Here is a 26,127-nt window from a genome sequence, read left to right on the forward strand (position 1 = left end):
CTAGTCAGCCTAATATTTATTTACAATTAATTATTACTGACCAATGATTGAACAAAAATTATATAAATAGAATAGAAATTAAGCCATATGGAGCCTGAAGTAGCCCCAAAGTGATTTCCAAGCCTCCAGTAGTCTCAAATGCCCAAAGTTCCATAGCCAATTTTATGTCTAGGTGTGTTAGAGTTCCCTAAGGATCTCAAGGATCCCGGGCAGTGCTCACACCCAGACTTTTGTCAAATAATAACTGATTTATGTGCAGTGTGGAAGTGTCAGCCCTGATATTGCAGAGTTCAAATAGATCTCAAGGGTCTCTAAGTAGTACATATACCAGAGGAGCAGGACTTAATAATCTAGGAGTAAGTAAAAGTGCATAATGATTTGAAAGACTTTAATATACAGTATAAAGAAAGGTCTTAGGAGTGAAAAGAATTTCTAAAAAACCAGTACTGATTTTGTGATAAAACAGTTTCCAGTACTGATTTTGTGATCAAACAGTTTGAGGAAAATATGAAAAAAAAACAATCTGCAATCAGAACACAAGTTATAAAACAAATAGGCTTTTGGCAAATAGCTTTCACACAAGGGAAGAGGGGTTGGGAACATAGAGAGTACACCTCAATGGAGCATACAAACAACAGAATACATCGAGTTTTTGAGGGGTTCTATAGAACTAGTAGGTTAGATGGAATGCAAGCCATGCAGCAAAGATCACAGTAGAAACTTGTTGAGGTCATCTAAACAACACAGCTAGAGTCACTCTAGGGAGATTAACTAACTTAGCAGGACAGGCAAGGACTTAAATGGGCATGCTAGGCAGGTATCAACAAGTGAAGGCATGCTAATTATACAAAAAGTAGAGTTTAGGCATGCTAGATAAGAAGTAATCAGCCAAACAGGCTAGTTACATATGTAGACATGTTAACAAGATAGCAAACAAGCAAGCAAAGTGGAAACATGCTAATCACAGATTTTAATAGGCAATATTTGGCATGCTGGGTAAGCAGTAAATAGAAGAAAGAATGGACTCAGGTCATAGGAACTAAGGCAGTAAATAAACGCATAGATTTAGATTCTTAAAAATAATAAGAAGCTGTTACGACCCAGATTTCCCATCCTCGGGAGTCGTGATGGCGCCAATTCATAGAAGCTAGGCAAGCCGCGAAACATAGAAATTACTAACTCTTTCATTTTTAACCCTTTTTGACAATCTGACTTAACATGTAATCAACATTTACATATTAACGATAAATAAAATTAAGCGGAAGACTTAGTCTAATATAATAACCAAAACCAGTGCTACAAATGCCAACATACGTCTCTAACTGGAATCTGATGTCACAATATCACGGACTGTATATAAGTACTACATACAAGTGTCCGAAAAAGGAAGTACAGTATGTCTAGGATACAAGTGAAAACAGAGCACATAATAAGATAGAAGAGAACGCAGGGCCTGCGGACGCCTGCAAGACTACCTCGGGATCTCTAGCTGGACTGAAGGTAGCCACCCAAATGCTATGGTCCAAGAGATGCTTCGGGATCTGCACATAGTGCAGAGTGTACTATCAGCACAATCCAACCCCATGTGCTTGTAAGTGCCTAGCCTAACCTCGGCGAAGTAGTGACGAGGCTAGGACCAGACTACCAAATATCATGTGCAGTTATATAATATACAGTGGAAAATAAAACAGAAATAAATAAGTAGATATGGGAGGGGGTACCTGCTGCGAGGTATACCAATATCAACAGTAAATCAAGAGTAACAGCAAAAGAACAGCTTAGATTTTACAACAAAACAATAAGAAATTTGTATCCAATCTATAAACACTTTGTATAAGCAATTGTTGTGGCACGCAACCCGATCCCAATATATATAAACATTGTTGCGGCGCGCAACCCGATCCAGATCATTTATCACTGTTGCAGCGTGCAACCCGAACCACACATAATATAGTTGTGGCGTGCAACCCGATCCAAATATATCATTGTTGTGGCGTGCAACCCGATCCAAATCTCATTGTTGCGGCGTGCAACCCGATCCACATATTCAATCAACAACAATCATAGAAAGAGTCCCGGCAAGGGATCAATAAAGGACTACAATATCACGGCAAGGGAATCGACAGTATATGTAACCACATCCCGGCAATGGAGAAACAGCTATAGCCAAACTTGTTCCAACATCTAACTACCTCATCTAACACCAATACTCAGTCATAAGTAATTTCCTCGAGAATAATCACGATCCTTGCTCAATATAGAGAGTCATCAACTTAAGCATCTGTAGTATTATTTAAGAACACAATAAATTACAATTCAAGACTCACGGTCATGCTCGACACCAACGTATAGATACTAGTTACCATGACTATACGTCGTACTCAACAAGAAACAGGTAGCAAATAGTACGCAACTCCTAATCCCTCAAGCTAAGGTTAGACCAAACACTTACCTCGAACTTCCACGGCCAACTCAGCCTCAAACACCGCTTTTCCTTTTGAATTCGGCTCCAAATCAATTGTATATAGACATAATCGACTTAATAACATCAATAAATGCTAAACAATCCAATTCTAATTCTTAATTATAGCTTTCCCATCACTCTTCCCAAAAAGTCAAAAATTGACCCCGGGCCCGCTTGGTCAAAACACGAGGTTCAGACGAAAACCCGATCACCCATTCACCCACGAGCCCGAATATATAATTAGTTCCAAAATTTGACCCTAAAACAAGGTCTAAATCACAATTATACAAAAAGCCCTAACTCTACCCAAATCTCTAATTTTCTACCCTTAAGAACATGATTTAAGCCTAGAAATCTAATGGGTGTTAATGGAAATTGAAGAAAATGAGTCAAAGATTACATACCTATGAATTGGTGGTGAAATCCCCTTTCAAAAATCGCCCAATTTGGAGTTTGGAAGAAGAAGTTATAAAATTTTGACTAACTCATGTTTTTGCTTCTGTTTTAAAACCACTGGACAGGCCTTCTTCGTGTTCGCGATAGGCCTGTCGCATTCGCGATAAGTTAGGCCTCAGTGACCTTTGCGTTCACGACATTGGGCTCACGTTCGCGGTGCTTTGACCGCTTGAGCCTTCGCGTTCGCGGGCCAGTGGCCGCGTACGCGTAGAACAAGTGAGAACCCCCTCCCCAAGGCCAATTGCCTTACGCGTTCGCGAGTACCTAGATGCGTTCGCGAAGGGTACTCCCCCCTCAGCCTCGCGTTCGCGTCTCAGGCTTCGTATTCGCGAAGAAGAAATCTGGCACATGGGAAATTTGCCTTACGTGTTCGCGAGTGGGACCACGCGAATGCGAAGAACAAAATCCCTATGCACTGAAGAGCAAAAACCTGCAACTTTCAATAGTGTAAAAAAATTTTGAAACTCACCCGAGCCCTCGGGGCTCCAACCCAAATAGGTACACTAACTCAAAAACATCATATGAACTTATCCGTGTGATCAAATCACCAAAATAACCCCTTAAACAACGGATTTAACCTCAAAATCAATAAAATATTTCAAAACTTCTTAAAACATCAAATCTTGCATTTACGGTCCGAACCACGTCAAATGACATTCGTTTCTTACAAATTTCACAGACTTATCTTTTTCACATATAAGACCTGTACCGGGCTCCGAAACCAGAATACGGGCCCAATACCATCAAATTCTAAATGCATTTCATTTCCAAAACTCATAGAAATTTTCACAAAATAATTTTCTTTAAAAATTCATTTCTCGGGCTTGGGACCTCAGAATTGGATTCTGGGCATACGCCCAAGTCCCATATTTTTTCACTCACGGGTCCGGGTCCGTTTACCTAAAATGTTGACCGAAGTAAACTCAAATGCATTTTACGTTAAAATTTCAATATTTCATAGATTTTCACATAATAGCTTTCCGGCTACATGCCCGGACTGTGCACGCAAATCGAGGTGATGTTGAAAGTGGTTTTTAAGGCCTCGGAAAGCAGAATTCATTTTAAAAACAAGTGATGACCTTTTGGGTCATAAAATCCTCCATCTCTAAAACAGACGTTCGTCCTCGAACGGACATAAGAAGGAAGTACCTGAGTCGGGGAAAAGATGGGGATAACAGCTCTGCATATCGAACTCAGTCTCCCAGGTCGATGCCTCAGCAGGCTGACCTCTCTACTGAATACGAACAGAAGGAAAACTCTTCGATCTCAACTGACGAACCTACCAGTCTAGGATAGCTACCGGCTCCTCATCATAAGACAAGTCCTTGTCTAGCTGGATAGTGCTATAATCTAACACGTGGGATGGATCTCCATGATATTTCCGAAGCATGGATACATGAAACACTAGATGCACGGCTGATAAGCTCGGTGGCAATGCAAGTCTATAAGCCACATCTCCCACTCGATCAAGAATCTCAAACGGGCCAATGAACCTAGAGCTATGCTTGCCCTTCTTCCTAAACCTCATCACGCCTTTCATTGGTGACACTCGAAGCAATACCCTCTCACCAACCATGAATGACAAATCACGAACCTTGCGGTCGGCATAGCTCTTTTGCCTGGACTGAGCTGTACGAAGCCTATTCTGAATGATCCTGACCTTGTCCAAGGCATCCTGAACTAGATCCGTACCCAACAATCGAGCCTCTCTTGGCTCAAACCATCCAACCGGGGACCGACACCGCCTACCATATAAAGCCTCATAAGGAGCCATCTGAATGCTCAACTGGTAGCTGTTGTTGTAGGCAAACTCTGTTAAAGGCAAAAACTGATCCCATGAGCCTCCAATGTCAATGACATAAGCTCGGAGCATATCCTTCAAAATTTGAATAGTCCGCGCGGACTGCCCGTCCGTCTGAGGATGAAATGCTATGCTCAACTCAACCCGTGTGCCCAACTCTCGCTGAACTGCTCTCCAGAAATGCGAAGTAAATTGCGTACCTCGGTACAAAATAATAGACTCGGGCACACCATGAAGACGAACAATCTTCCGGATATATATCTCAGCTAACCGCTCAGAAGAATAGGAGACTACCACAGGAATGAAATGCGCTGACTTGGTCAACCTATCAACAATAACCCACACTACATCGAACTTCCTCTGAGTCCATGGGAGTCCAACAACGAAGTCCATAGTGATCTTCTCCTACTTCCACTCAGGAATCTCAATCTTCTGGAACAAACTACCAGGCCTCTGATGCTCATACTTAACCTGCTGACAACTCAAACAACGAGCCACATATGCAACGATATCCTTCTTCATTCTCTGCCACCAATAATGTTGCTGCAAATCCTGATACATCTTCGCGGCGCTCAAATGAATAGAGTACTGGGAGCTATGGGCCTTCTCTAAAATCAACATTGGAAGACCATCTACATTAGGCACATAAACACGACCCTACAATCTCAAAACTCCATCATCACCTAAGGTAACCTACTTGACACCTCCATGTTGCACTGTGTCTCTAAGGACACACCAATGGGGATCATCATACTGTCGATCACGGATTCGCTCCAATAAAGAAGAACGAGCGATCGTGCAAGCTAACACCCGATTGGGCTCAGAAACATCCAACCTCACGAACTGATTGGCAAAAGCCTGAATATCCAAAGCAAGCGGCCTCTCCTACCGGAATATAAGCAAGACTACCCATACTGGCTGACTTCCTACTTAAAGCATCAGCCACCACATTGGCCTTTCCCAGATGATATAAGATGGTGATATCATAGTCCTTTAACATCTCCAAACATCTCCTCTGCCTCAAATTCAACTCCTTTTGTTTGAACAAATACTACAGACTCTTGTGAACTGTGAACACCTCACATGCCACGCCATACAGATAATGCCTCCATATCTTTAACACATGAACAATGGTAGCCAACTCTAAGTCATGAACCAGATAGTTCTTCTCATGAATCTTCAACTGCCACGAAGCATAGGCTATGACCTTGCATCTTGCATCAACACTGCACCAAGTCCAATACGATATGCATCATAATAAACTGTATAAGGCCCTGAACTTGTGGGTAAAACCAACATCGATGCCATAGTCAGAGCTGTCTTGAGCTTCTGAAAGCTCGCCTCACACTCGTCCGACCATCTGAACTGGGCACCCTTCTTGGTCAACCTGGTCATCGGGGCTGCGATAAAAGAAAACCCCTCCACTAACCGACGATAGTAGCCTACCAATCCTAAGAAACTCTGAATTTCTATAGCTGATGCTGGTCTAGGTCAGTTCTTGACTGCCTCAATCTTTTTCGGATCAACCTAAATACCCTCTGCTAATACAATGTGACCTAGGAATGCAACTGAACTCAACTAGAACTCACACTTCGAGAACTTAGCATATAACTGACTATCCCTCAAGGTCTGAAGAACCACTCTAAGATGTTGCTCGTGCTCCTCTCGGCTACGGGAATAGATCAAAATATCATCAATGAAGATTATCACGAACGAATCCAAGTAAGGCATGAACACTCGGTTCATCAAATCCATAAAAGATGTTGGGGAATTTGTCAACCCGAATGATATTACAAAGAACTTATAATGCTCGTACCGAGTGTAGAAAGCTGTCTTAGGGACATCGGATGCTCTAATCCTCAACTGATGGTAGCCAGATCTCAAGTCAATCTTCAAAAATACCTTTGCATCCTGAAGTTGATCAAACAAATCATCAATCCTTGCCAATGGATACTTATTCTTGATTGTAACCTTGTTTAGCTGCCGGTAATCTATACATATTCGCATCGATCCATCCTTCTTCTTAACAAACAACACTGGCGCACCCCAAGGTGAAACACTGGGTCTAATGAAGCCCTTCTCAAGCAATTCTTGCAACTGTTCCTTCAACTCTTTCAACTCAGGCGGAGCCATACGATACATCGGAATGGAAATGGGCTGAGTGCCTGGAGCCAAATCAATGCAAAAGTCAATATCCCTATCGGGTGGCATACCCGGTAGGTCTGAAGGAAATACCTCAGGGAACTCACGAACAATAGGCACAGAATCAATAGAAAGAACCTCGGCACTAGAATCACGAATATATGCCAAATAGGCCAAACACCCCTTCTCGACCATATGTCAAGCCTTCACATAAGAGATGACATTACGGGTAAAATGACCAGGGGTCCCTCTCCACTCTAAACGAGGCAAACCCGGTAAGGCTAAGGTCACAGTCTTGGAATAACAGTCCAAGATAGCGTGGTAAGGTGATAATCAGTCCATCCCCAATATACCATCGAAATCAACCATGTCCAGAAGCAATAAGTCGACACGAGTCTCAAGACCCCCAATCTCGACTATACAAGAGCGATGGACTCGACCTACCACAATAGAATCACCCACCGGTGTAGACACATATATAGAGGCACTCAAGGAATTACTAGGCATGACCAGATACTGTGCAAAATAAGATGACACATAGGAGTACGTAGACCCTGGATCAAATTAAATTGAAGCATCTCTGCCATAAACCAGAACATAACATGTGATAACTACATCGGAAGCCTCAGCCTTAAGCCTGGATGGAAGAGCATAACATTGGGGCTAGGCCCCACCACCCTGAACTACCTCTCTGGGACGGCCTGCAGCTAGCTGGACTCCACCCCTAGTGGTTTAAGCTCCATTTCTAGCACCTCTACCTCCACCTCTAACACCTCTACCCCCACCTTTAGCGGGCTAGGTGGTCTGTGGAACACCTGGTGCCTGAACCATAGTACGGGAACCCTGTTGCTGCGACTGAGTACCCACCAATCTCAGACAATCCCTCCGGATATGACTATACCACCAGACTCAAAGCACCCACCTGAATATTATGGTTGAGGAAACTGAGACTGATCCTGGCGACCTGAATGACCACGCCGAAAACTCTAGAGCGGTGGTGCATTGATAGGAGCTGGTGGTGCACTGTAGGGCTGTTGATCAGAATACTGCATATAAGAACCACGACCACCTGAAGTGCCGTGAGAAACCTGAAGTGCTGACTAAAAGGGCCTAGGAGGATGGCCTCTACTATAAAAATCCCTACCTCTAGACGAGGTACCACTGAATCTGCCTGAATGACGAGACATCTTGTCTGACCCATGACCACCTCCCTACGACAGAACCATTTCCACTCTCCTGGCCACATTGGCCGCTTCTTGTAAAGAAATCTCACTCTCTGTCTCCCTAGCCATCTGAAGATGAATCGACTGAATAAGTCCATCAATGAACCTCATCACCCTCTCTCTCTCTCTCTCTGTGGGAAGTATGATAAGAGCATGACGAGCCAAGTCGATGAATTTGGTCTCATACTGGGTAACAGTCATAAAACCCTACTAGAGATGCTCAAACTACCTCTGATAGGCCTCTCTTTGAGTGATGGGGAGAAACTTCTCCAGAAATAGCTGAGTGAAATGCTCCCAAGTCAAAGCTGGTGATCCAGATGGTCTAGCCAAGCAATAATCTCTCCACCAAGTCTTGGCGGATCCAGACAAGCGAAAAGTAGCAAAATCGACCCTATTGGTCTCAACTATCCCCATGTTCCTGAGAACCTCATGACAGCTGTCTAGATAATCCTGGGGGTCCTCAGAAGATGCACCATTGAAAGTAGTAGTGAAGAACTTGGTGAACCTATCCAACCTCCACAAAGCATCGGCATACATAGCTGCTCCATCACCGGTTTGAGCTACCACACCCGGCTGGACTACTCCAACAGGCGGAACTGCTAGAGTCTGAAACTGGGGAGCTACCTACTCCGGAGTGCGAGTAGCAAGAGTCTGGGCTACTCCTCCAGCCTGAGAGACGGTTGGTGCTATAGGAAGAAAACCTACCCGGGTGACACTCTCCATAAGGCCCACTAGACGGACAAGAGCATCCTGAAGTACTGGGGTAGCAATAAACCCCTCTGGGACCTAATCTGGGCCAACCGGAGCTGTCTGGGCCTGAACCTCATCGTCAAAGTCAACCTGAGGCTCCGCCGCTGGTGCTGCTGCTCTGGGCTGAGCTTTGCCCCTGCCTCGGCCTCTAGCACGACCTCAGCCTCGCCCTCTACCCCTCATGGGAGCTGCTGCTAGGGGCTCGGGCTGCTAATCGGTGGATAAGGAAGCGCGTGTTCTCTCCATCAACGAAAGAACAGAGTAGAAATTCAATTAGCATTGAGGAACCAAACCGCACGACAAGAAAGAACAAATATGAAGTTTTTCCTAACTCTGTAGCCTCTGGGGGATAAATACAGACGTCTCCGTACGATTCCTTAGACTCTACTAAGCTTGTCCGTGAATTGTAAGACCTATGTAACCTAGAGCTCTGATACCAACTTGTCACGACCCGGATTTCCCACCCTCGGGAGTCGTGATGGCGCCTACTCGTAGAAGCTAGGCAAGCCGCGAAACATAGAAATTACTAACTCTTTCATTTTTAACCCTTTTTGACAATCTGAATTAACAGGTAATGAATATTTACATATTAACGATAAATGAAATCAAGCAGAAGACTTAGTCCAATATAATAACCAAAACCATTGCTACAAATGCCAACATACGTCACTACCCTGAATCCGGTGTCACAATATCACGGACTGTATATGAGTACTACATATAAGTGTCTGAAAAAGGAAGTACAGTCTGTCTCTGATACAAGTGAAAATAGAGAACATAATAAGATAGAAGAGAACGTCGGGCCTGCGGACGCCTGTAGGACTACCTCGGGATCTCTAGCTGGACTGAAGGCCGCCACCCAAATGCTATGGTCCAAGATCTGCTCCGGGATCTACACATAGTGCAGAGTGTAGTATCAGCACAATCCGACCCCATCTGCTGGTAACTGCCTAGCCTAACCTCGGCGAAGTAGTGACGAGGCTAGGACCAGACTACCAAATAACTTGTGCAATTATATAATATACAACGGAAAATTAAACAAAAATAAACAAGTAGATATGGGAGGGGGTACATGTTGCGGGGTATACCAATATCAATAGTAAATCAAGAGTAACAACAAAAGAACGGCTTAGATTTCACAGCAAAATAATAAGAAATTTGTATCCAATCTATAAACACTTTGTATCAGCAATTGTTGCGGCGCGAAACCCGATCCCAATATATATCAACACTGTTGCGGCACGCAACCCGATCCAGATCATTTATCATTGTTGCGGCGTGCAACCCGATCCACACATAATATTGTTGCGGCATGCAACCCGAACCAAATATATCATTGTTGCGGCGTGCAACCCGATCCAACTATATCATTGTTGCGGCGTGCAACCTGATCCAAAAATCTCATTGTTGCGGAGTGCAACCTAATCCACAACAATCATAGCAAGAGTCCCGGCAAGGGATCAATAAAGGACTACACTATCCCGGCAAGGGAATCGATAGTATAAGTAACAACATCCCGGCAAGGGAGAAACAGCTATAGCCAAACTTGTTCCAACATCTAACTACCTCAGCTAACACCAATATTCAGTCATAAGTAATTTCCCCGAGAATAATCACGATCCTTCCTCAATACAGAGAGTCATCAACTTAAGCATCCGTAGTATTATTTAAGAACACAATAAATTACAATTTAAGACTCACGGTCATGCTCGACACCAAGGTATAGATACTCTTCTCCATACCTATACGTCGTACTCAACAAGAAACAAGTAGCAAATAGGACGCAACTCCTAATCCCTCAAGCTAAGGTTAGACCAAACACTTACCTCGAACTTCCACGGCCAACTTAGCCTCAAACACCATTTTTCCTTTTGAATTCGGCTCCAAATCAATTTTATCTAGACATAATTGACTTAATAACATCAATAAACGCTAAACAATCCAATTCCAATGCTTAATTATAGCTTTCCCATCATTCTTCCCAAAAAGTCATAAATTGATCCCGGGCCCGCTTGGTCAAAACACGAGGTTCGGACCAAAACCCGATCACTCATTCACCCACGAGCCCTAATATATAATTAGTTCCAAAATTCGACCCCAAAATGGGGTCTAAATCATAATTATACAAAAATCCCTAACTCTACCTAAATCCCTAATTTTCTACCCTTAAGAACATGATTTTAACCTAGAAATGTAATGGGTGTTAATGAAAATTAAAGAAAATGGGTCTAATATTACATACCTATGAATTGGTGATGAAATCCCCTTTCAAATATTGCCCAATTCGGAGTTTGGAAGAAGAAGTTATGAAATTTTGACTAAGTCCCATTTTTGCTTTTGTTTTAAAATCACTGGACAGGCCTTCATCGCGTTCGCGATAGGCCTATCGTGTTCGTGATGAGTTAGGCCTTAGTGACCTTCACGTTTGCGACATTGGGCTCGCATTCGCGGAGCTTTGACCTCTCAAACCATCGCGTTCGCGGGCCAGTGGCCGCGTTCGCATAGAACAAGTGAGAACCCCTTCCCCCAGGCCAACGCGTTCGCGAAGGGTACTTCTCCCTCAGCCTCGCGTTCGCGAAGAAGAACTCTGGCACCTGGGAAATTTGCCTTATGTGTTCGCGAGTGGGACCAAGCGAACACGAAGAACAAAATCCCTGTGCACCGAACAGCAAAAAACTGCAACTTTCAATAGTTTAAAAACTTTCCAAAACCCATCTGAAACTCACCCTAGCCCTCGGGGCTCCAACCCAAATAGGTACACTAACTCAAAAACATCATATGAACTTATCCGTGCGATAAAATCGCCAAAATAATCCCTTAAACAACGAATTAAACCTCAAAATCAATGAAATATTTCAAAACTTCTTAATACATCAAATTTTGTATTTAAGGTCCGAATCATGTCAAATGACATCCGTTTCTTACCAAAATTCACAGACTTATTTATTTCACATATAAGACCTGTACCGGGCTCCAGAACCAGAATACGGGCCCGATACCATCAAATTCTAAATGCATTTCATTTCCAAAACTCATAGAAATTTCCAGAAAACACTTTTCTTTAGAAATTCATTTCCTGGGCTTCGGACCTCGGAATTCGATTTCGGGTATATGCCCAAGTCCCATATTTTTCCAAGGACCCTCCGGGACCTTCAAATCACGGATCTGGGTCCGTTTACCCAAAATATTGACCGAAGTCAACTCAAATTCATTTTAAATCAAAATTTCAACATTTTCATAAATTTTCACATAATAGCGTTCCGGCTACACATCCGGACTGCACACGCAAATCGAGGTGATGCTGAAAAGGGTTTTTAAGGTCTCGGAATGCAGAATTCATTTTAAAAACAAGTGATGACCTTTTGGGTCATCACAGAAGCATACCTAGTTAAAGAAAGAAAACACAAGTGTGAGAAAGGTATAGTGCTATTTCTAGCCTTGGCTTGCAGCTGGCTAGAATAATAGAGATCACAAGTAGCAGAGAGAAAGAGCGAAGAGAGCCTTCTTTTAGAGTGTAAAAGTGGTAGTTTCTGAACTATTATACGTGTTCAGAAGTGAGAATAGGTAAGGGCATATATACTAAAATTCACAGAATCAATTATATAGCAATTAGGAAAATTCACAGAATCAGACACACACGTGAAATCAGTAAAGTCTTCCCCTTAATCAAGGGATAATCAATCACCGGTAAAAGCAGGACATATATTTAAGGAATGAAATCAAGTAGGACTTAGGTACATAGTAGGTAATTAGGGGTGAATGAATAGGATTTCAATTAAGGAAACAATTAGTAAAAATCAGCAAGTAATATCGTTGATTCAAATAAGACAAGAGAAAACTAATTAAGGCAAAAAGTTCAATCAAAATGAGTAAAGAAGTAAGAATCAAAGGTTTTGTTAAGGAAAAGAGTTTCAATCAAACCAAAATAAGAACTTCAGAATAGTCAAGGGTTTAATTAAAAGAGAAAATAACGTAAAGAGTCAGCAAATATCGCAGACAATTCAAATAAGCAAGGAAGGAATAGTCAGGGCTCAACACATAGTTTTTGACGAAGCAAAATGGTAAATCAAAATTCAAAATAACCTTGATTTAAGGAGAAAAATATTGGTTTACCATGAATAGCTGGTATGAACATAGACATATAGAATCAGTAGAAAAGTTGAACCAAGAAACTTAGTAGAGGCATATTAGGATAAAAAAATCACAAGACATCTAGTTGGCTAAAGAAAATTCACAAGAACCAAGGCAAGGACAAAGTCAGTACACAAGTAATTCAGAAACCAAACAAAAATGTCGAAAAATTAGGGGTTTTAGCATAAACAAGTTAAGGTTAAAGCAAACTTCATGAAATCGGTTAAAACACATAAGAAATAGAAGGTTAAACACTCAAAATTATCAAACATTTTGGAGAAAGAAATTTTCGGGAAACCCTAACTTTAAAAAATGAAAAATCATTCGAAAATCAGAAGGTTCTTATAAAACTCATACGAAATAGGTTCGATCTATCTCATATCTTGCCCAGATCTAAGGTGAAGATTAGGGTTTCGAGAAGAACAAAACAAAGGTGAAGAAGCAAGCTTAGAAATCCATAGATCTAAGGAGATATAGGAAGATCTTACTCGGAATCAAACCGGAACAGCCTGAGACACACGAGAAAGGGACATAGATACAAGCATACTAAACCTGGTCCCTTGAGGACCCTGGAGATGGTGATACCAGTACAGGAGAGGCCATTAGAGGCCTAGGGGTGGTGAAAAACTACCATGGATGGCCATAGATGAGTGCCGGCAAGGGTGGATTAGGGTTTATCTTGAGAGCATTTGAGAGAAAAGAGGATTAGGTGATGGCTGGGGTGGTGAGGGAAATGATTAGGGTTTGGGGGGTATAGGTTAGTTTATTTTAGGAATGGGGAATCTGGACCATTGATCAAAATGATCAACGACCAAGATTTGCCCAGGTATTGGGTTGGGGCAGGTGGGTATTGGGCCTGGGCTGGTTTATAAGGAGTTTGGGCTAGTTAATAGGCTAGGTTTTAAATGCAAAAGGGGCTATTTGTTAAATACATAATTAATTGATATAATAATTTTACAAAATGGTTAATAAATTATAAAAAAAATTATTTTCATGCATGGGAATGTTTTAAGTAATTACTTAATATTTTAAAAATATAAAACGCTATCTTTCGGTAAAAATAGTGTAATAATACATGCATAGACTATAATTGCAAAGTAATTGCAATTGTATCTTAAAAATACAGATGTGGCTATTTGTGCAATAGTTGAAACTTAATACGAATGTAAATGATAAATTTAAGCCAAAAAATTATTAAAACTATTTTGTGATGCAATCCGTGATTGTTTTATAAATAAAGTGCCGGGATAAATTAATTAAAATATTTTAAAAATGCAGAAATTGTATGAAAAATACTAATTGGTGCCAAGGCATAGTTTTGAAAATATTCTGGAAAAAATTATCAACACTCGACTCTATTATGTACGTATTTGATGCCCAATTCATACTTGTACTTGCCCAAACAAGTATCAAAACTCCTGCTAATAATGCTAAACTATAATTATCTAAACTATTCTAATAGGGTTAGAAGCAAAAAAAAATGATTGGGTTGCCTCCCAACAAGCGCCTGATTTAATATTGTGGCACGACTCAACACGTTTTCAAGCACCGGCCAAGTCCACCGAGGTCTTGTGACATGCAATGTCACCACCCCAATAATATTTTACTCTCTGCCCATTTACCAAAAAGGTACAGCTTGAGCTCGTATCACGCAATTCTACCGCTCCATGAGGTCACACACTTACTACAACGAAAGGACCTGCCCATTGATACTTAAGCTTTCTGGGGAAAAGCTTCAACCTCGAATTAAACAAGAGAATTTCTTGACCTAGCTCAAACTCACGATGTTGGATGTGCTTGTCATGCCACCTCTTGGTCTTTTCTTTATACAATTTGGCATTTTCATACGCGTGCAATCGAAACTCATCAAGCTCATTGAGTTGTAGTAACCGTTTCTCACCGGCCAAATCCATATCCATATTTAGATTTTTAATCGCCCAATAGGCTTTGTGTTCAAGTTCGATGGGCAAATGGCATGCCTTCCCATAAACCAACCTGTATGGAGAATTACCTATGGGGGGTTTTGTATGCAGTTTGATATGCCCATAATGCATCATCCAGCTTTCCGGCCCAGTCCTTCCTATTTCTACTTACTGTTTTCTCTAGAATCTGCTTCACCTCTCTGTTTGACACTTCCACTTGACCACTCGTTTGTGGGTGATAGGCGGCGGCAACCTTGTGCTTGACTGCATACTTTGCTAGAACATTATTCAATAATTGTTTACAAAAGTGAGTTCCTCCGTCACTTATCAGCACCCTTGGAGTCCCAAAATGTGTGAAGATGTGCTTCTTTACAAAGTTTATCACTATTTTTGCATCATTAGTAGGATTAGCAATGGCCTCTACCCACATAGACACATAGTCGACTGCCACCAAGATGTATCTGTAACCATTAGAGTATGGGAACGGTCCTATGAAATCAATCCCCAAACATAAAAAAGTTCCACTGCCAGTATATTTTGCAAAGGCATCTCGTTTTTCTTCGTGATTGTTTCGGTTCTTTGGCACCTGTCACACTTTTTAACAAAGGCATGTGTATCCTTAAACAATTTTGGCCAATAGAAACCCGATTGCAGCATTTTTTAGGTTGTCCCCCCCCCCATATGGTGACCTCCATATGGAGATGCATGATAGTCATGCAATATTGCATTCATCTCCTCCTCAGGGACACATCTTCATACCAACTAATCTGTGCACTGCTTATATAGGAATGGCTCATCCCACATGTAAAGCCTCACATCATGCAGAAACCTTCTTCTATGATCGGGTGTCAATTCTGGTAGTGTAACCCACTTGCAATACAATTCATATAATCTGCATACCACGGGGCTTCACTTGAGGTTATTTCTAATAATTGCTCATTAGGAAATGTTTCTTTGATCGACCCTCCTTCAGCTACATGGATCCAATTTTTTAATCTGGACAAGTGATCAGCCACTTGGTTCTCTGCCCCTTTTCTATCTCGGATCTCTAAGTCAAACTCTTTCAATAGGAGGAGCCAACGAATCAGCCTCGGCTTGGCGTCATTCTTTTCAAACAAGTATCTGATAGCTGAATGATTTGTGTAGACAATGACTTTGGTTCCCACTAGATAGGATCTGAACTTGTCAAATGCCGACACCACTACAAGCAACCCTTTTTCAGTAATAGTGTAGTTCATATGGGATGGATTCAAAGTTTTGCTCGCATAATAAATGGAGTGAAAAATTTTATCCCTCTTTTGCCCCAAAACAGCTCTGATTGTTATATCACTCGCGTCGCACATCAACTTAAATGGCTGCACCCAATCCAGGAAAATGATAATTGGTGCAGTCACCAACCTTCCCTTCAGCTCCTCAAATGCTTTCAGACAATCATCATCAAACTTGAAGGGGGTATCTATCTCAAGAAGCCTGCACAAATGAGAAGAAATTTTTGAAAAATCTTTAATGAAACGATGATAAAAACCTGCATGGCCCAAGACTCTGCGAATGCCTTTCACGGATGTTAGTGGAGGTAGTTTTTCAATTGCCTCCACCTTCACTTTGTCCACCTGCAAACCACTTTTGGACACCTTGTACCCCAGGACTATACCTTCACGTACCATGAAATGGCATTTTTCCCAGTTTAGCACCAAGTTCGTCTCTTCACACCTAGCAAGCGCTTTATCAAGGTTCATTAAAAAATTATCAAAAGAACATCCAAACACAGAAAATGATCCATGAACACTTACACAAATCTTTCAACCATGTCAGTCAAAATAGCTATCATACACCTTTGAAAAGTTGCAGGTGCATTACAGAGACCAAAGGGCATTCTTTTGAACACATATATGCAATAGGGATACGTAAATATGATCTTCTCTTGGTCCTCTGGGGCTATAGCAATCTGATTATATCCCGAATAGCCATCTAGGAAACAGTAGTATTCCTATCCAGCTAATTTATCAAACATTTGATCAATGAAGGGGAGGGGAAAATGGTCCTTTAGGGAGGTATAGTTTAATTTTCTATAATCTATGCAAATTCTCCACCCAGTGACAGTTCTTGTGGGAATCAGGTCATTGTTTTCATTAACCACTATAGTCATCCCCCCTTTCTTTACCCATTTGCTGTCAGAGATTGGAATTACAATATTTGCATCAAGCCACTTAATCCCTTCTTTTCTTACCACTTCTTTAATGATCGGATTTAGATGGCATTATTGTTCTACATTTCGCTTGTGCTCGTCCTCCATGAGGATTTTATGCATGCAGAAAGCTGGACTAATTTCTCTAATGTCAGACATCATCTACCCAATTGCTCGTTTGTGCTCATGTAGCACTTTCAACAACTTTTCTTCCTGCAATTTAGACAAATCAGAAGAAATAATAATAGGTAAAGTGTCAGAACCACCCAAATAGGCATAATGAAGGTGAGAGGGCAAGGGTTTAAGTTCCAGTTTTGGAGCTTCTTCAATCGACGGCTTTAGAGGAGGCCCACTTGGCTTATTTAGGGGCTCAAAGGGATTTAATCCTTGCATGTAAGCATATGATGCATCTAGGATATGCATTATCTCCTAAACCTTATCATCAATCTCCAAGCTATCGAACAACATGAGTGGTTTCTCTAGAGAATCATCTAGATATACACTCATGTCAAAAAGTTGCTCATCTATCTCTACAACAGATATCATAAAAAGCTCGTCATAATGGCGAGGAAGTTGGATCGCCTTGTAGATATTAAAAACTACTTCTTCATTGTCCACCCTCATAATCATTTTTTCTTCTCTCACTTTAATAATTGTATCACCTGTAGCCAAGAGAGGTCGTCCCAATATGATTGGAACCTGTTTATCAGCTTCATAATCTAGGATGATGAAGCCCGCTGAGAAGATGAATTTCCCAATTTGCAGCAACACATCTTCAATCACTCCTTCAGGGTAAGCTATGGATCTATCAGCTTGTTGTAACATCACAGTGGTTGGTCTTGGAGCTCCCATAACCAATTGTTTGAACAAGGATAAGGGCATCAGATTTATGTGTGCCCCAAAATCACAAAGAGCACGCCCAACATCGATATTACCAATTCGCACTGGGATGGGGAAGCTGCCAAGATCCTTAAGCTTTTGAGGAAACTTGTTCTGGACCCTTGAAGTGCACTCCTCAGTAAGTGCGACTGTCTCAAATTCAGTCAATCTCCTCTTATGAGCCACTATATATTTGAATTACTTAGCATACTTTGGAATTTCATGAAGTACATCTACCAATGGAATATTCAATTGAACTTGGCTCAACATAGAGAGAAATTTGTTAACCATGCGATCATCATTCTTCTTTTGCAATCTTTGGGGGGTGGCCTTGTAGCCTCCACTAGCTCTGAACTTGCATCATCTTTCTTTGACTCATGTGTTGCTTTAGGGATCAACTCCCCCTCAGGTATAGGTTTGTCCTTTCTCTTCTTTGGCACTTCCTCTAGTTCCCTCCTATTTTTGAGTGTAATTGCATTAACTTGAGGGTTCTTCTCTATATCACTGGGAAGAGCACCTGCAGGCCTAGTATTTTGATTCGCTGCTAATTGTCCCATTTACCTCTCAAGATTTCTGAAATTTGTCATGAGCTATTGATTGTCAAGCAACAACTTCTTCAACAAGTCATTCGTACTCTCTTCCATTTGTTGGGGTGGCTTCTAAAGTTTATTAAAATTTCCTTAGGGCCTAAACTGATTGTGATTCTGCTGATTTCCACCCCATGAGAAGTTAGGATGATTTTTCCAATTTGGATTGTAAGTGTTCCCATATTGTACATGTTGGTTCATTGAACCCCTGCTCTGTTGCCCCACATAGTAAATAGATTCAGGATTCGTAGGGCACATGTCACTCGTGTAACTGTCACCACATAGTTTGCAATAAGTAGACATTTGTTGTACATGTTGCATCTGTTGTGTTTGTTGCATTGTCATTCTGTTCAATTGATTTGTGAACTTTGCTATATAGCTCTCATGGTTGAGAAGTCATCAAGTTCAATCACACCGGCTGCTTTCTATTTAATTTCTCTTCCTGAGTCACCATCTCCTTGCCAATTATGATTATTAGCAGTGAAGTTGTTTAGCATGAGCTGGATTTCACTATATTGTCAAGCCATGCAACTACCCCCACAATCTGAGTCAAGATTCATCTTTGATGCCTTGTCTAGCCCATTAACAAAAGTATGACCCAACACCTCATCAATCTGACAATGATACGGGTAGTCTCTGAGTAGCTTCATGTATCTTTCCCAAGCTTGACGAAGTATCTCGCCATCCCACTATTGGAACCCAAGAATCTTGCTCCTCAGCGACTTTGTCTTCTTACTAGGGAAAAACTTGATTAAGAATTTCCTTGCTAGATCATCCCAAGTGTGGATTGAGTTCGTCGGCTCCTTTTACAACCATTCCTTAGCTTCCCCCAACAGTGAAAAGGGAAATAGTGTCAGCCTAACATAGTCCTTGAAAACGTTCGGATAAGTGTAAGTGTCCATAATTTCCAGGAAGTTCTGAATGTGCCTCTGCGGGTCTTCATGAGATAGACCCACATATTGCCATGTGGACTGAATCAGCTATACCATGTACTGTTTGAGTTCAAAATGCCCCGAGATATCAGGCTTCACAATATCCTGAGTCATATTAGCAAGATCGGGCCTTGCGGCTTCCATCACCAGACGCTCTTCATTACCTACCATTCATATTGGCTGAGGTTGAACTATGATGTCCAACTCTCTTTCTATTCTAGTTCTAGCTTCGACTTCCCTCCTCAGTCTGTGAAGTGTTCTTTCAATTTTAGGATCAAGAGGAAGGAGATTGTTTGTGCTTATCGATTCAAGAGATTTCACACAAAATATATAAGTGACTAATTTACTACCTAAAACTATCAAACAATGAAATAACTAGAAATCAACCGCAACACTTAAGCAATTTCGGATAACAATTAGTTGGAGATGATATTCCAGAGTCCCAGGTTAGCTAACAATCATGTTGCGCTCTTGGCTTAAAATAACTAATTGATTTATCTGGATTGTTGATTGACATGGTTGATATTACTAATAAGAATTCGTCGAGTTCTTACTTTCCTATTCAATGTAACTTAATGTCTTTATGTCAATGGAATTAAGATTAATAAGAATGCATTTACAATTTCTGTATTTCAACCAAGCAAGGAAATTAGGTATATGTCTATCCTAATTGCGAATTCGTTCCCCGATGCTCAGGTTTAAGAACTTGCTCTATTTAATTTTATATGCAATCTACAATTCTCACTTTCGAGTTCAACTCTAGATTCTTAGATAGTATTTCACTGTTAGCTCCTCAGCAAAATAATTAAAAATAGAATTAAATAAACAACCCAATATGATAAACTCAAATTCGTCAAATTAAACTTCAAAGATCACATTCATGTAGCACCCATGACCCCAGAACAATAGGGTTCTTAGTAACTCATGTTCATACAATCATCAAAAATAATGTTTTTAAACATAAAATCAATGAGTACTAGAAAAGAAATGGAAGAATTGATCAAATCGTGCTCCGAGTGTTTGGCACTTTTCTTTTTGTCTCCAAGTTAGGTAACCCCCTCAAAATCATGTTTATTTGTGTATTTATATCATGTAGAAACAACCCCGGACGAATCTACCCTTTCCAAGCCAAAGTGGGAAATACTCTGTAGTATTTTGCACAGTCGCGACGTGGTGCACCTGTGGAGTTTATCAGCGGGGGTGCTTTTTTTCTTTGACACGCCATTTTTACACTGCCGCTTCGCAGGGCGCGGCGCAGCAATGTTAAATTCTCAAAGTGACATTGTTTCCTCCTCTTTTAATATCCAGACTTGGTACATGACCTCCAAACACGATCCCGACATAATTTATTAGGCTTTTACTCATACTTCAAAGCTCCAAATTGATCGATTTAGCTCCAAATTGACTTTTGAACTCGGAATCACTTTTTGCAAGTCATAAAACACGTACTAAGTATAATTCACTATCATTTAAGCTCAAACACACATAAAATGCAATAATTAGAGTGTAATACTACAGCTAAAACATGGGTTTCTAGCCCAGCATTACTGGATTATAATTTAGAATGTTTTGGTGAATGACTCAGCAAATAATAAAAGCTTGAGTTGTATATCGAGAATTGATTTATAGCATTAATTTCTCTGCGATGGCTAGCTAGAAGACTTAGGTGGAGAATTTAATAGTCAGAAGACTTTAGTTGGACAATTCAATGGTATCTAAGTTTCAAAGAGAAGTATATAAAGCAACCAAATACTTCCAAAAAACAAAGAGAGCATCTTGAGCTTAGTACTTAAGTAATATCTACTATACAAAAGGGTTACAATTTGGTTAGTAATCTATCACTTTCTTTTGTAAAAGTCCTAGCTTTCTTGTTAGAGAAAGTATAGAAAATCTGATCGTTAGTGGTAAGACCATATCTTTATATAAGTTGATGTCAGTATATTCAAATCTATACGCTGGTGTGGAACTCAATCAGGATCCAAAATTTTAATTTGATGGGTTCAGTCTTTATATTTTATTTTAAAAATTATGGGTTCAGAATGTAATATTTATTAAGATTTTGATGATCTTTCACAAATATATCTAAGTCGCGTATTAAAATTATAGATCAGTTGAACTCGTAGCCTGCTAGCTACATCCGCCTCTGAACTCAATTATTGTTTTTAACCAAGGAAAGTAAGTGTAGACTAGTGAAAATGTCTCAAGGGGATCGGACTGGACAAAAGCCATTGGTTTTGAATTTTGGTAAATGGAAACTCCTTGAGTCTTCTCTCTCCCTAAGTTTCTATAGTAGTATCCAGATTGCGTTAGTATACTAAATTCAACTTCTTGCATTGAGCAAGTGGATATTGGTTCTAGAGGATTTACCAATCAATATTTAAGCCATATTTTTTTTAACCTCGAATTTAATTAATTTGAAAAGGTTGTGAATATACAGTTGTAGTTAAAAGTTTGAGTTATCTTGAAACTATTTCTAGATGATTGAAAAGTTTTGGGAGCTGACTAAAAGTTTACAAATTGACTGGAAAATCTAAAAACACTTAATTCACCCCCTCTTTTGTGATTATTTGTTGATTGTCACGGATATATGTTTTAAGCCTCTGAATTCCCTAATGCAAATTACTCGGGTATAAGTTTATCAGTAAGAACCTCAAATAGAGAAACAATCTGGAAGTGTGGGATATATTGAGATTCATAAAGGCAATTATAAGATACAATTTCGATCAGTAACGCCAATCTTTTTACATACAAGCTTTTGTATGCAATATACTCAAATTTTATATACAGTCTATAACATAGACTGAACACTAGGCACACCACATAAATTATGAACATTGTGACCAATGATCTGTACCACCATTTGATTCCTTACCAGTTTTGCAGGTGCCATCGCTTCCCTCATATGGATAATTGAATTCAGTAGTAAGCCTATGGTTCTTGATGATAAACTTAAAAGTGTCATCTGTTAGTCAATCTGTATTACTATAATAAATAATAAAACAGTAAACTTCCAGAAACAGAAAGTTAGCAGCAACAAAATGTCAAAATAACATCAGAAAAGAAATAATTTCGGAATAAATCGAGCCCATCAAATGCACAGTATGTCCTTAAGGAAATTATTCCCCTAAAGTACCCGAGATATTGAAATATTATCCTCCCAGGATAGAACGACTTAACTCACTAGCGTATTGGTACCAAAAACTCTGATGAACTGCGAACCACTTAATGTCTGTAAATCACACCGGAGTAGATTTGTGTAGAAGAACAAGAAGGTTCACAACTCTTCAGAAGAGTCACTCAAAAACCGGAGGGAAATTTCAATAAAAATCAAGGAAGAAAGTGAATCGAATCGCACACGGATCCAGTTTGGGTTGGATATTTAATTAATATTTAAAGAAATTTTATCCAAAAAGATTAATCAATCAATCTTTGACCAATCTGAAGTCGAAACCGAGCCGAGCGATAATGATGGCGGCGTGAGGCTTGCCTTCTTCTTAACTCTTTAAGAGTTAGAAGAAGAGTAATTGTATATATACCCATCAAAAGTCTTTTCTTCCTCCAATATGGGACAATATCCCTTTTACAAGGAGTGAAATTCAAATATTTTATTTTCCCTCCATTTCCCACTCACCCTTTATTTTAAGCTACCCAAGCTTAAATACAACAATCCCCACATGAATGGGGAATAGCTATAAGACAAAGGAATACACTAACGAGTGTATGATTTACATGCAAGAGTTAATTGCATCTAGGTAAGTAGGTTTCCCTTTGAACTATCCGTAGTGAACTTATATCGGATATACTCGGTCAATCGGTAGATTTGATATCTTTGAACCGTTGAGCTTTGTTGTATACCTAGACAACATAAGTTACACAATCAACCCTTAACCATCTATGGTTCTCACGGTTGGGTTCGTTTCAGCCACGAACACCGCCTGGTTTCATGAGTGCTTAGAGAATGAGCCTTTACTTTCATTCCCCTTGAAGCGGCTAACACTTCAAACTCACATAGGTGATTTTTAAATGTGTGATCATATAGACACACTATCTAATCATATCCTGCCAGACTTAGCAAATCATTAAAAGCTTTAAGCTTTATTGACTCATCAAAAAGCATTAATGTTTTACCTTGATTTCTAAACATTGTCTTCATCATGAGAATGGGTTGAGTTATTTGACAATGTTGAACCCTCATTCATAATTTTGTTTGATCTCTTTGAACCTAGCTCTTGGGATCTCCAGTTTGCTAGGTAGAGTTACTGCCATGATGACTTGTCCTGGGCCTTAACCCCATTCCCTTCGATGTCTTTCAACTGACTCTTTAGATAGGCCTTTTGTAAGTGGATCCGGCATATTATCTCTTGACTTTACATAGTCAACCATGATAACACCACTAGTGAGTAGTTGTCTAACGGTATTGTATCTCCGTCATATATGACGAGAGTTTTCGTTATACATAATGCTCCTTGCCCTACCTATTGTCGCTTGACTATCATAATGTATACATATAGGTGCCAAAGGTTTAGGTCAAAATGGAATATCTTTCAAGAAATTCTCGAGCCATTCAGTTTCTTCACCGGCCTTATCTAAAGCTATGAATTCAGATTTCATTGTAGAACGGGCGATGCACATTTGTTTGGATTATTTCCAAGACACTGCTCTACTCCCAATTGTGAAAACATATCAACTCGTGGATGCATTTTTCCTAGACAGACTTGTAATATGTGGATATTCTGTATTAGAGGCTGATATTCGTGACACCGGATTCTATTGGGCTATGGTGTGGTATTTTAGTTGAACTTCCGCAGATTTTATTATTAATTATACACTTGAAAGTGATGAATTAGTAAATTCTCTGTGATATTTATCTATAATCTGAATAAGAATTTGGAATAATGTTGTTGAATGATCGGGCTTGCCTAGTAGTGTGTTGGGCGCCATCATGACCAGGGTTGGGGTCGTGACAAGTTGGTATCAGAGCCTAGGTTACTTGGTCTCGCGAGTCATGAGCCGGTTTAGTAGAGTCTCACGGATCGGTACAGAGACGACTGTATTTATCCTCGAGAGGCTGCAGAACCTTTAGGAAAATCTTTTTATTCTTAAAATTCTTGTCGTGTGACTTTGTTGATCCGAGAACTAAACTTTTGTACTCTATTCTCTCGCATATGGCGAGGACTCATGCTACTGGACGAGGTGGACGACCACCAGTGCCACCCACTAATGCCACCAGAGGCCGTGGACGCGGTCGTGGTCATGGCAGGGGCAGGGCAGCGAGAGCAGCACCTATTGATCCGCCAGCTGCCCCAGCCCAGGATCAGGCACCAGCTATGCCCATTGTTATTCTGGGTCTTCAGGAGGCCTTGGCTCAGATCTTATCAGTATGCACTGGCCTGGCTCAGGCGGTTTCAGCCACTACAGCCGCAGCTACTTCACAGGCCAGGGAAGGCACCCAGACTCCTGTTAGTCACGCACCTGAGCAGGTAGTGCAGGGATTTCAGACGCCAGAGGCACCTCCAGCCCGACCAGTTGCACCAGCTCAAGGGTTTATAGTACCAGTTATGCCAGATGATGAGCAGCGCCGACTTGAGAGGTTTGGTAGACTTCAGCCCCCGTCATTCAGTGGTGCTGAGGGCGAGGATGCCCAGGGTTTTCTTGACAAGTGTCAGTGGATGCTCTGTATAGCAGGGATACTTGAGACTAGTGGTGTAGCATTTACCGCCTTCCAGTTTACTGGGGCTGCCTTCACTTGGTGGGAGGTGTATGAGAGGCGTAGGCCAGTCGGTGCAGCGCCTTTGACTTGGCAGGAGTTCTCCACTCTCTTCTTGGAGAAGTATGTACTGCAGCCCCGCAGGGAGGAGCTGCGTAGACAATTTGAGTGGCTAAAGCAGGGAGATATGACTGTATCGCAGTATGAGGTGAGGTGTTCTGAGTTAGCTCGTCATGTCGGGTGGATGATTCTGACAGATCGTGAGAGGATCAAGAGGTTTGTGGATGGCCTTAATTATCATCTCCGTATTCTGATGACTAGAGAGAGAGTATTGGGTATTTCATTTGAGGAGGTGGTAGACATCGCTCGGGAGATTGAGATGGCTCGCCGTCAGGATAGAGAGGAGAGGGAGGCTAAAAGGCCTCGAGCTTCTGGCAATTTCAGTGGTGCTCCTTCGAGGGGCCAATTCCAGCATGGTAGAGGTCGTTCATTCAGGCCTTCTTATTCGTCCCGTCCAGAGTACCGTGGGGGATCTTCACATCGTGGTTATCATGGTTCTCAGCAGGGTCAGCCTTCACTATGCGCCCTTCCAGCCCAGACTTCATCTCGTGCTCTGTCAGCTCAGGGTTCTTCTATGTTGAGCGCATCAGCTAGTCACTCCGATGCGAGGGGTTTTTCTCAGTCCCCTTCTCTAACACCTGGGAGTTGTTTTGAGTGTGGAGAGTTTGGGCATAGGTGGAAGCAGTGTCCTGTCGTGTTGCTAGTTTGTCCCAGCAGAGGGTTCAGCCCTCAACTTCTGCTCCAGTTACTTCGCCACCCACCCAGTCAGCTAGGGTGGAGGTCAGGCATCCAGGGGTCGCCCCAGAGGGGGAGGTCGATCAGGCGGTGGCCAGGCTCGTTTCTATGCTATTCCAGGAAGGACGGATGCTATTGCTTCAGACGTTGTCA

At 41.1% G+C, this 26,127-nt stretch overlaps 1 protein-coding gene across 1 annotated transcript; it reads right to left on the bottom strand.

The window, feature by feature from the left end:
- Positions 1-17,503: 17,503 nt before the first annotated feature.
- On the bottom strand, positions 17,504-18,510 carry LOC104244281 (uncharacterized). Its single transcript, XM_070158808.1, has 2 exons — positions 18,222-18,510; positions 17,504-18,138 (listed from the first exon to the last, which is right to left on the bottom strand). Exons 1-2 carry the CDS (start codon positions 18,508-18,510, stop codon positions 17,504-17,506), a joined length of 924 nt encoding a protein of 307 aa, XP_070014909.1.
- Between the last annotated feature and the right edge of the window lie 7,617 nt (positions 18,511-26,127).

This window comes from Nicotiana sylvestris, chromosome 10, assembly GCF_000393655.2.
Source record: "Nicotiana sylvestris chromosome 10, ASM39365v2, whole genome shotgun sequence".
Lineage (NCBI taxonomy): Eukaryota > Viridiplantae > Streptophyta > Magnoliopsida > Solanales > Solanaceae > Nicotiana > Nicotiana sylvestris.

Bases quoted from the DNA above. Each gene is read 5' to 3' on its own strand.
- LOC104244281 (XM_070158808.1), bottom strand. From the start codon at position 18,510: ATGGGACAATTAGCAGCGAATCAAAATACTAGGCCTGCAGGTGCTCTT. The intron at 18,139-18,221 runs GTTGAGCCAAGT...TCAAATATATAG, and splicing joins GTTAACAAATTTCTCTCTAT to TGGCTCATAAGAGGAGATTG.